Source organism: Enhydra lutris, unplaced genomic scaffold (genome assembly GCF_002288905.1).
Source record: "Enhydra lutris kenyoni isolate GAN:26980312 unplaced genomic scaffold, ASM228890v2 scaffoldscaffold86, whole genome shotgun sequence".
NCBI lineage: Eukaryota > Metazoa > Chordata > Mammalia > Carnivora > Mustelidae > Enhydra > Enhydra lutris.
This window is the reverse complement of record NW_019154170.1, coordinates 5,142,954-5,154,309: the sequence shown is the minus strand read 5'-3', so window position 1 is coordinate 5,154,309 and position 11,356 is coordinate 5,142,954. Positions and strand designations below refer to the sequence as shown.

Here is an 11,356-nt window from a genome sequence, read left to right as displayed (position 1 = left end):
CGACTGAGCCACCCAGGCGCCCCCAATGTATTCTTTTTTTTTTTTTTTAAGATTTTATTTATTCATTTGACACAGGCAGAGATCACAAGTAGACACAGAGGCAGAGAGAGAGAGGAGGAAGCAGGCTCCCTGCAGAGCAGAGCCTGATGTGGGGCTCGATCCCAGGACCCTGAGACCGTGACCTCAGCCGAAGGCAGAGGCTTAACCCACTGAGCCACCCAGGCGCCCCTGACCTCTAGTTTCAACATCTGGGGCCCCTGTAGGTCTGCTTCTATAGGCTGTGGTGTTTTTTTCCTCTTGATTATAGATTTCATTTTCCTCCTTCACGTTTCAGAATTGTTTTGCATTGCAAACACTGTGCTTGAAGACGGCAGAGCCAGAGGCGCTCCTTCCCAGACTGCCGGCCTGGATGAGGCCTTGGTCGGGCTCATCAGGCTGCGTTTCCACTTGGGCTTTGGCTCGCCTCCAGTTCACAGGTCTTGAACTTTGTTCATGTCTTGAGCTTGTTTTTATTGCCAGCCCCGAGTTCTCGCAGGACTCTGATTTCCAAGCACCGAGAGACCACAGATTTCCACCCCCACCCACCCTGCACCACCCGCCCAGCACTACGCACAATCCCGTGGGAGAAAACCTGCCATTTTCCAAGCTCCTCCAGGTTCTGGTTGGTTCTGCCAGTACACACGGGCGCCAGCCCCAGCCGGCTTCTCTCGGGCAGAGTGTGCCCTGCCCATGGCATACCCAGCTCGGCACATGCTTCTGGGGGGCCGCTTGTTGGCCTCTGCCCGCCGGGCAGTGTCTCTTCCTGAAACCCAGCCCCTCTAGGTTCCTCGGCATCCATGTCCCTTTGATAGGTTTTCTTTCAACTTTAACTTTAGGCTGTCCGCTGTGGCCCGATGGCGTGCGGACAAGAGGACGTTGATGCGCCCCCCGCCCCAGGCCAGGGTGACTAACGCACCCCTCAGCTCCCAGAGTTGACGGTGTGCGCAAGGTGAGGACACGGGGCCCTTTGTAGTAGCTCTGCCGGCCTGTGCCGTCATCACCGGGCTGCACGGTGCACCCCGAGAACATGCACATCTTCTCAGATACGCGCCAACCAGCCTCCGCCCAGTTCGCCCAGCCCTGGCCACCAGGGCACTCTCTGACCCCAAGGGGCGGCTGTAGTTCAGATGCCACGTGTGAGACCGCATACAGCCTCTGTGCCTGATGTCGTGCGTTGCTGCAAATGGCAGACTTTCCCTTTGAAAGGACGAGAGGCTGATACTGCACACCACGTTTCCTTCCTTCTTTCGCTCATGGCGCTTCATTTCCGTGTCGCCAGTGAGGCCGCACTGAACGTGGGCGTGCAGGTGGTCTGTGCCGTAACCAGAAAACCCCTCGTGCTGTGTCCTCACGATCTGTAGGGTGTGTAGTGCTGTCTCCTTTTCGGTCTGGACATCGCTCTTGGATTTTTATGTTTAAAAAAAAGAAAGTTTTTGGTTTTTGCTAGGATTCCAGCAAGAAACCAGCTAATGGTTTTGTTGGTATTTCATATGTTTTCTGCTTCAATTTTGGTCTCAGTATATTGTTTCCCACTTTGGGGATCAAATTTGCTGTTCACTTTCTAGTTTCTTAAGGTGAAAACTTAGACCTTTGGTTTTTCTACCTGTGCATAAAATATAAATTTCCCCAATTCCACTTTGACGGGATCTTATGATTTTGTTATAGTATGATCAGAGTATCATTCAGTTCAAAATATTTCCTCGTTTCCATATGGCTTGTTAGCCTGTGTTTATGGAAACAGGCTTTGGTCTCCCTGGATTGGTTTCCAGTCTGACTGCCCTGCCGTGGGAGGGCTGCGTCCCTTGGTGCCGGCCGGGTGCAGTCCCGCTCGCGGATGGGGCGTGTCGGTGTTCCTTTCCAGCTCGGGTTAGGGTCTCCCCGTTCTGTTCTGTTCTGCTGACCGCGTCTCCGCATGTATTCCGCACGCGCTTCCGTGCGCACCTGCAGCTGCTGCTCCTTCCTGCCGCGCTGCCCCCCCCCCTCGCTACGACATGGGCTTTGCTTCCAGGGCCACTTGCTGCCCTCAGGTCTTTGCCATCTTTCTGGTAAGGTCGGGGTCTGCATAGTGAAACTTACTACCTTTTATCTTCAGTTTTTCTGTTTCTTTGTAATTTGAGACTCTTGGAATCAGGAACTAGTTTAGTTTCGGTTTCCTACCCAGCCTGACAGTCTTCCTCTTTTAACTGGAGCGTAGAGATCTGTGTGTGTTTAACATAATTGACATAGTTTTGGTTCCGTCTTGCTGTTTGAGTTCATTTGTCTGTCAGTTTTGAAGGGCGCATTTTCTAGTTTGGTAGCTCTTTCTTCTGTATGGATTTTTTAAAAGATTTATTTATGTTAGAGAATGAGAGCGTGTGCTGACGAGTTAGGGGAGGGCCAGAGGCAGGGAGACAATGTTAGGCAGAAGCCGCACTGAGCACAGAGCCCGACGCAGGACTCGATCGCACAACCCCAAGGTCATGACCTGAGCCAAAACCAAGAATCAGATGCTTAAATGGCTGAGCCGAGGTGCCCCTCTCCTGCTTTCTTTTCCTTTGGTTTCTAGCAGTTTGAGTAAGTGTGGTTTTTAAATCTTACTGAGTTTCTCAGATTTTTAAATGCAGGGATTGATGTATTTATTCATTCTGGAAAATTCTTAGCTCTTGGGCCCTTCTCTTTCTGCCTGTTCTTGGGGATCATCTGACCCATGGGGCAGAGCCAAGCGAGGGACCCAGGTCAGGTTACCTGCGCTGCATGGCACGGCCTACGGACCTACTGAGTGCCAGCCACGCTCCAGGGCCAGAGGGCAGAGATGACAAGGCGTGGTCACGGTGCGCTCGGCAGAGCCTCCCTGGGGTCCCCAGATGGGCAGACCAGAAGTTCGTGCAGAAGACAGAGGGCATGGGGAGGGTCCCCAAGGCAGGGACATCTGTGTCAGGAGACCATGATTCCAGACATGGGCAGAACCTTCCCCGGGTCGCCCAGTCTTTCGGTGGGGACATGGCCGCGGAGAAGGGCCAGCTCTCAAAGCAACTGGGCTCCCGGGCCGCCTCCAGCAGGAAGAAGCTCGCGTGTCAGGGCCATTACGTTTCTTTCCTTTATTTAAAAAAATCATGTGGGGGTACGGTGTGAGGAGGGCACACCTTCCATGGCTTTGGGGAGGACAGTTTCCAGAAGGAATCACGGGGCGGGAACATGTGGTGGGGGTGCAGCAGGGTTTGGGGGCAGGGCTCCGCCCTCCCGCACCTCTGGGCAGGGTGCTTGCTCGGAGGTGGCTGCAGGAGGGGCAGGGCTTGGTATGTACAGGGTGGGGGATGGGCCAGCCGGGGACCTGGCCGCCACAGCGGACCCACGGCATCACCCGGGCAGATGGCGCCTGTGGTCTGTGCCCGTGGCTGCAGGGGCAGGACGGCTGCGGGGGGCCTGGCAGAGCGCCAGCCTGTAGGACCTCAAGGGGGGACCAAGGCCAGTGCGCTGGGGCCCGGGGTCGGGGTGGCCTGAGCATCCCGTGACCAGACCAGAACATGAGACCCCAAGCCGATGCACTAGGGGCGCCCCCGCCGAACGCCTCCTGCGCGAGGAATGGGAACCCAGAATGCATTGCCGTGTGCGGGGGGACAGGACAAACATGAGACGGGGTCCTGGCCGAAGCCCGTGGTAAGGACGTTGGTCAGGCAGCCCCGAGCTGCAGGGACAGCGTGCAGGACTCCCACGCCCCAGGACCTGGCGGCCCCTCCGCTCAGGGCGGGTCCAGGCCAGCCCTGCCTCCTGACACCCGCAGGAGGGCCTCCCAGCTCCTGCCTGGCTCCTCTGAGCAGGCAGCCAGGCTCCCCTCGGGAGTGACCCTCTCCTGACGCCCAGAAACGTGGCAGGGAGCGCGCCCACAGCGTGGGGGCCGCGGGGGGCACGGCCTGGGACGGGGGGCGGCCTGCTGGCCTCAGGTGGCTTCGGGGGCCTGGGGGCCTAGGTGTAGAAGATGACCTCGGGGATCTGGCCGTCCTCCACGGATGTGCCGTTGTTGTTCCCGGCCGCGTAGCAGAAGGTGAAGCACGTCTTGGCCCCCGTCGTGGGGGACTCATGGGTCACCTTGCGCAGGCCCTTGGTACCGTAGTGGGAGTCCGGGCCCTGGGGGTGGATGGGGTTCCGGCAGTCAGGCACCCCGGGGTCCCAGCAGGGCCCCTCCCAAGGGAGTGGGTCCTACTGGAGGCCTCGGGGTGGCAGCCCCCCGCCCGGGGCGATGACCACGATGACCCTAGAGCCCCACAATGGGGCGGGGGTCGGGGCCCTGGCGGGGTCTGGGGTCTGGGAGGGGCACCTTGAGCGTGGCGCAGGCCGTGTAGTTGACGTTGGGCAGCACCTCCACCGGCTCCTTGAACATGACTCGGAAGGTGCTGGCGGAGCCGTCACAGCTGAAGCCCGTGTCGTTCTGGCCCAGGACAGTGTTGCTGTCCGTGTGGATGATCTGGGGGGGGGGGGAGCGGGCGCTGCTCACCAAGGCCCCCCGTGCACCCCCCCAAGACCCCACGGAGGCCCAGAGTCGGCCCGTGCCCCCACGAGCAGGCTGATGGGGGGGGGGCGGGCCACGGGGCGGGCACCTGGATGTTCACTTGGTAATCCGTGGGCCCGTGGATGGAGCCGTAGAGCCCAAAGCCAACCACGAAGATGCGCTTGTTGACCGAGAACCTGGGTGGTGAACAGAGCAGGTGCCAAGCTGCGGCCGCGTCCCCCGCCGGCCCCGCCCCCGCCCTCCGGCCCCGCCCCCGGCCCCGGCCCGCCGGCCGCGCCCCCGCCCTCCGGCCCCGCCCCCGGCCCGCCGGCCGCGCCCCCGCCGGCCCACCTGATGCGGTCGCTCGTCCCGCTGTAGCCCCAGCGGCTCTCCACCTGCTGGAAGCGGTTGATGCTGCACTCCTTCCCGCGGAGGCAGCAGCGCGGCCGGTCGATGAAGTCCACGCGCGGCTTGGGGTTGACGGTGAAGTGCAGGAAGAGGCTGACCACCTCGCGGTCCACGAGGATGCCGGACTGCGCGGGCCCTGCGGGCACAGGGGGCGGAGGTCGGGCCGCGGTGGGGGCCCTCAGAGGTGAGGACACCGCGGGGGGGGGGGGGGGGTCCGGGCAGCCCTGGCATCTGCGGGGGCGTCCGATCCGCTGGCTCCCGGGGCCACAGGCCCCTCCCGCCCCCGGGTCACCCGGCAAGCAGTGGCCCTGGGGGGCAGCCCTGGTTCGCGGAGCTGCGGCCAACCCGCCCAGGCTCACGAGGGGCCGCTGTCTGCCCCAGCCGGCGGGGGTCCTGGCCGGGCAACCTAGAGACAGGGGGTGGGGGCGGCAAGCGGGCCCGGCTCCATCCACGCTTGGGGGAGCTGGTCTCCGCGGGCTGGTGACAGGCCTGTGTGCGGCCCCGGGACCGCGGGGACAGCTCTGGGGGAGTAAGGAAGATACAACGTGAACAGAGTTGACACGGTTCTTTTTAATCTCTGCGTAGGAAATGCAGGAGGAAAAGGACATCAGGCCGCGGCCGCGGTGGGCTCGGCTGCCGAGTCTCCGGGCGCGGTGTTTCCCGACTTGTCTCTAGTCTCGTGTTTTCCGGTGGGACACAGAAGCAGGGGCGGTCCTTCTCTAAAACGCGCTGAGCCACAGAGGGCCAGAAGGCCGGACCCGACCCCAGGGTGCAGACACAGATCATTCCCAGGGACCGCAGGCATCAGGCAGAGCAGGGCGGCCTGGGGGGGCCTCACAAGAGGGGGGATACAGGAAGCAGCGAGACCCCACACCCAGGGGAGTGGGTGGCACTAGCTGGGGTTGCCGCCCAGGGGTTCCAGCGGCCCGGTGGGCAGGGGGACCTCCAGGAGAGCAGTTTTGGGGGTGTGAGCCAAGCTGCAGCGGGAGGGACCCCCACAAGGCTCCCGCGGGTGTGGGGATGGGACAAGTCCTGGCCCCCTGACTGCCCCCGCCCGACAACATCCTGGCGCCATCCAGAGCGCCCAGGCCCCCGTGGTCACCATGTACTGCCGGTGCCTGGCGTGCGAGAGGCACTCACTATGCCTTTGATGATGGGCGACCCGGGCTCGGACGTCACAGCCAGCCCTGAACCCCACGCTCAAGACAACTACTCCGCAGGAGACGGCGGTCCTGGCTCGCGCGTGCGCGACACACGTGCTAACAGTTCTCTACCGCAGCTGCTCGATCAGGCAAGCCAAGCAGGGAGCGGGGCACACGGAGACCCGGGCCGCGATCGGCACTAGCTACGTGGCTGGGACCGGGAGCCTCACCCAGGACCCACCAGCCCCGGAGGGGAGGCCGGCAGCTCGGTGTCCACCCGTCCACCCGTCCACATGTCCACACGGTGGGGCTGCCTCCACGTCGGCGCGAGCCCAGCCTCCTCCCGCCCGGTGCAGGCTTGTCCAGGACGTGAACCCGAGCCGGGGGGCTGCGGCGGCCCAGCCCGCACACAGACAAGCTCACCGACACGCGGGACATGGGGGGAGGGAGCCCAGATGCCCGGTGGGTGCCGCCCAGGGGGTGTTGGTCTTTACACATTGGCATGCGGGCCACGCTGTCCACGTGAACCCGGCCAGGGTGTCCTCGTGGAGAAGCACCCCCCACCCCAGCTCCCGCAGCTGGCTCAGGGTCACACCTGGGGACCCGGGGGGTCGTGCTCCTGCCGAGCGGCCCCCACCCCCTCCCCATTACCTGCGGCAAACTCCTCGATGGTCATGAGCGGGAAGCGGATGAGGGCCAGAGCCTTGCCCAGCACCTGGCGCTTGTTCTCGGGCGTCACGGGCAGCTGCCGCCGCTGGCACTCAGCCTCGGACCAGCGGACCACGGCGCTGAACAGGCGCACCTCCCTGATGCCCAGGGTGTCCCGCTCCAGCACGGCCACCAGCGTGTCTGTGGCAGGAGGGGACCAGCTCGGCAGGGGGTCGCCGCGCCGCCCTCCCCGGCCACTGCGGCCACATGCCCCGGCGACCAGGGCCTTACCCAGGTCGATGTCTGTGAAGCCCTCGGCGGTGATGGCGTCCGCCGTGTGCTTGTCGATGTTCTCCAGGCACAGGCTGGCCAGCTGCGGCTCGTCGAAGAGTCGCGCCTGGCGAGAGAGCGGACCTCAGCGCACGGCCGGCGCGGAAACCCTGGATGCCCCTCGGGCCCAGACGCAGGCCTGAATTCCACGTCTCACGGCCACAGGGGCCGCACAGACTCGGGCTCTACGAGGCCCGAGCCTCCAAGGCAGACATGGGGCCCGCGGGCGGGAAGGCAGGAAGGTCCGGGGAGAGGGCCCCCCACGGCCAGCGGACAGGGAGGCCTTGCCCTTCGGACCAGCCGGGACTGCTCCATCAGGAACCTGCTTGCAGGGCGTGGGAACCAGAGCCGAAAACGTTCTGGCTCCTTCTGCCCAGCACAAGCCCTGCACCCGGTACGTGCTTTCCCTGCCTGGGGCCTGGTCGGCACAACCCGCAGGGCTACGGCTCTCGGTGCCACCCGCAAGGCCTGGCTCTGGCCCTGCCACACCCCACACGAGGCTGAGCCCAGGCCAGGCAGGGAGGCGGCGGCCCTGTCCCCTACCCACCTGTGTCCACATCCTTCCCTGCCTCCAGTCCCTGTGGCCACGCCAGCCACACCCCCACGCCTGGGACCACAGACCCTGAAAGGGACCTGCTCCAAGAAACTCTTATGATGGTCACAGCCCCTCTCCCCACACCTGACCCCTGAGAAAGGGCATCAAAACGCAGCTGGGAAATCTCTGGCCAGACACGTGCCACGCACCTTGTCTGAAAGGTCCAGGCCAGGATGAGCCTAGGAAAGCTCGCCTTCAGCCACAAAATTTAAGGGACGTCCAACACTCAGAGGTCCACCCCCAGCCACGTCCTCCCCTAACCCTCACACGCCTGCCTTCTCGCCCAGCCCTCCCGCATCCCACACACCCTCCTCGCCGCGCACCCACGGCCACCCGCGTCCCGCCCCCGCCCCCGCGCACCTCCCTCCTGATCCACTCCCCCGGACCGCGCCTTCGCCCCCCAACCCCCATGCGCCTTAGTGTCGCCTGGTCCCAGCGTCCCCGCACACCCAAGTTCTCGCACCGTCCCAGCGCCCTCACCTGCCCTCCCCGGCAGCACACCTGCGCCCAGTCTCAGGGTCCCGGCCCCGCCCCCGCGCACCAGCGTTCTCACCCGCCTCCCGCCGCATCCGCGCCCTAACCCGCCCGCACGGTGTCCTCGCCTAACCCCTGCGCCCCCGCGTCCTTACCTTCCCGCCGCCCTCTCCGCGCCGCGCCCTAGCCCCACACCCGCGTCCTCATCCGGTTCCCCCGCCCAGGCCTTCGCCGGACGGCACCCGCACAGCGGCCTTCTGATCCGGCCTCGCGCCGCAGCCCCCGTGCACCCGCGCCCTCTCCCGGCCTCCCTCTCCCCTGCGCACCCGCGGCCTCTCCCGAGCACCCGCTTCTCGCCGGCCCCGTGAGCCTTCCTCTTCGCCTGGTCCCACATCCTCACCCGCCCCGCCCCGCCCCGCGCCCGCACACCGGAGCCCCGGCCCCGCGCCGCGCGCACCTGCGTCAGCAGCATGAACGCGTTGTCCGCCCGCAGGTTTTTCTTGAGGAACTCCACGCAGTGGGCCTCGAGCGCGGGCACCGCGTACTTCTTGGCCGTGTACAGCGTGGTCATGACCGTCTCGGGTCCGATCTGAACCTCATCCGAGTACAGAAACCTAAGACAGGACACTAGGACCGTCAGACCGGCGGGCAGCAGCGCTCCAGCCCCAGGAGCCTTCCGGAACGAGCGGGTGTCGTCGCCCTGTGACCTGCACACACAACCTGCCCAAGACCCTGCACACACAACCAGCCAGGGGCTACCGCACCCACAGTCCAGCCCCTCCCTCCCCGGGGGCACCAGCGCGGAAGCCCCCCAACTCTGCCCGAGGTCCCCGCAGCAGGGTCTGCCCTGGGGCGGCCAGAGCTTTGGGCACCGGGCCTCGCGCTCACCTCCGCACTCTGAACGCGGACGTGCGGCTTGCGGTGCGGGACGAGGCATGGAGAGGTCGGAACGGGCTGAAGCCCGCCCCATGCACAGGGACGCAGCCCCAAGAGCCAGGCCTGGGGGGCTGTGCCCCAGCGCAGCCCCCCGCCCCTGTCCCCCGAGAATGTGCCAGAAGCCGAAGAGCCCCAGGCACGAGCAGCTGTGGTCCCACAGGGTCAGCCCCGGACCGAGGGGGGCAGGCGCGTGGAGGCCCCCAGGCCAGCAGTGGGGGGTGAGGGCACCTGGACCCGCCCAGCCAGCAGCGGCGCCAGGCGGCAGCACAGCCCCTCCCACCCCAGCGAGGTCCCGGCGATCCTCTGGGGGGGCAGCTCCGCAGCAGTAGCAGGACCGCCCCCGCCGCCTTCTAGGCCGGGGTCCTGCACACTGGAACCCACCACCTGTTCCCGTTTTCTCTCCGACATGTCTTTGGGTTTTTTTCTAATTACGATAAACTTCACCCAGCAAGGGGGGGCCAGGTAGGCTCAGTCAGAAGAGCTTCTGCAACTCCTGATCTCAGGGTCGAGAGCTCAAGCCCCACGTCAGAGCTGGAAGTGACTTAACTGGGGGGTGTCGCGGGGGCTCAGACGCTAAGCAGCTGCCCTCCTCCGCTCAGGTCACGGTCCCAGGGTTCTGGGATCGAGCTCCGCGTGGGGCTCCCTGCTCCGCGAGGCCTGCCTCTCCCTCTACCACTCCCCCTGCTTGTGTTCCCTTTCTCACTGTGTCTCTCTGTGTCAAATAAATGGATAAAATCTTTTTTAAAAAGCAGAAATTACTTAACTAGGGATACCTGGAGGGCTCAGTCAGTTAAGCCGCCGCCTTCAGCCCATGTCACGATCCCAGGGTCCTGGGATCCAGCCCCGCATAGGGCTCCCTGCCCGGTGGGAAGCCTGCTTCTCCCTTTCCTCCCCACTCATGCTCTTTCTTGCTCTCTAACAAATAAATAAAATCTTTTAAAAAAAGAAATTACTTAGATAAAACTTTAAACAGATGCACAGCATAAATTACACCGCTGTAAGATTTTTAGGTGTGTGCTTCAGCGGCGGGAAGCACACTCCCCCATCCTGCAACCACCCACTCTCCGTCTCCAGAACCTTCCATCCCCCAACACGGGGACAGAGTCTCCCACCCCCTGCCCCAGCCCTGGCTCCCACCCTCTCCTGTCTGCGTGGACGGGACTCCTCTAGGGCCCTCCTGGGTGGGGTCCTGCGGGACGGGTCCTTCTGGGTTCGGCTGCTCTCGCAGAGCCCCGTGTCCTCGGGGTCCCTCCGCGTTAACATTCTAGCGTGTGGACAGACACGTGGTATTTCCCCTGCACCCACGGGTGGACACTCGCTTTGTGAACACGGGTGCACAGGTCACGTCAGAGTCCCTGCTCTCGGTTCCCGCACAGACATCCCGCAGCTCAACTGCTGGGTCACGTGGTGGCTCCATGTGGAAACCTCCTGAGGGGCCTCCGGCAAGTCTCCCACGGACACAGCCAGGTCTCACATTCCCACTGGGCCTGCACGGGGGTCCCACCCCCCACCCCCCACTAATTCTTGTCAGCTCTCTTGTGTTTTTGTGTTTTTCGTAATAGTTACCCAGGTACGGAGTGATAGCTCATCATGGTTTTGTCACCTGTTTTTGTAAACAAGGTTTTATTGGCACACAGCACCCCCACCCCATGGCTGCTTTTACACTCCCAGCGGCGGGGGCAGTGGTGGAGACGGAGACAGAGCCCACTGGCCCCTGGGCTGAGCAATCTGAGAAGCTACACGATGACAAATCCATGAGATTGTTCCCCAGAGTGCCACTTGCCATCGGGGAAGACGCTGGGACTGGCGAAGGACCAACCGTGTCAGAGTCAAGGATTAAGGGGCATCCAGGGACCCGGCGTCCGTGAGTGGCGGGCAGCGGGAGAGAGCAGGGGTGGCCCCAAAGGGCAGAGGGGCTGCGGGCTGGAGCTCGGCCAGCACTCGCGTGGCCTTGGACACAGCAGATGGGGGCCGCTTGCTCTGTCCTTCACACTTGCTGGAACTTTCATTTTTTTCTTTTCCTTCCCTCCTTCCCCGCACCCGTATCTCCCTGTGTGACTCTGTGCCATCTTAACATTCGTACAGAGAAAACGAACTGCATTTAAAAGGGTGCCCTAGGGGTGCCTGGGGGGCTCAGCAGGTTAGCCTCTGCCTTCGGCTCAGGTCATGATCTCAGGGTCCTAGGATCGAGCCCCGCGTCAGGCTCTCTGCTCAGCAGGGAGCCTGCTTCCCCACCCCCCCGCCTACTTGAGATCTCTGTCGAATAAATAAATAAAATCTTTAAAAAAAAAAAAAAAAGGCGCTCTAACTGCTGGGTAG

General features: G+C 63.5%; 1 protein-coding gene across 1 annotated transcript in view; it reads right to left on the bottom strand.

The window, feature by feature from the left end:
• Positions 1-3,324: 3,324 nt before the first annotated feature.
• LOC111161676 (BTB domain containing 2) overlaps positions 3,325-11,356 on the bottom strand; it is an 18,065-nt gene continuing 10,033 nt past the window's right edge. Inside the window, exons 3-9 of the mRNA XM_022525472.1 lie at positions 8,559-8,715; positions 6,994-7,099; positions 6,706-6,903; positions 4,856-5,048; positions 4,614-4,701; positions 4,334-4,480; positions 3,325-4,143 (exon numbers count right to left, since the gene is read on the bottom strand). Coding sequence (XP_022381180.1) covers positions 3,982-4,143; positions 4,334-4,480; positions 4,614-4,701; positions 4,856-5,048; positions 6,706-6,903; positions 6,994-7,099; positions 8,559-8,715 — 1,051 coding nt within the window. The 3' untranslated portion in view covers positions 3,325-3,981. The remainder of the gene's footprint in view (positions 4,144-4,333; positions 4,481-4,613; positions 4,702-4,855; positions 5,049-6,705; positions 6,904-6,993; positions 7,100-8,558; positions 8,716-11,356) is intronic.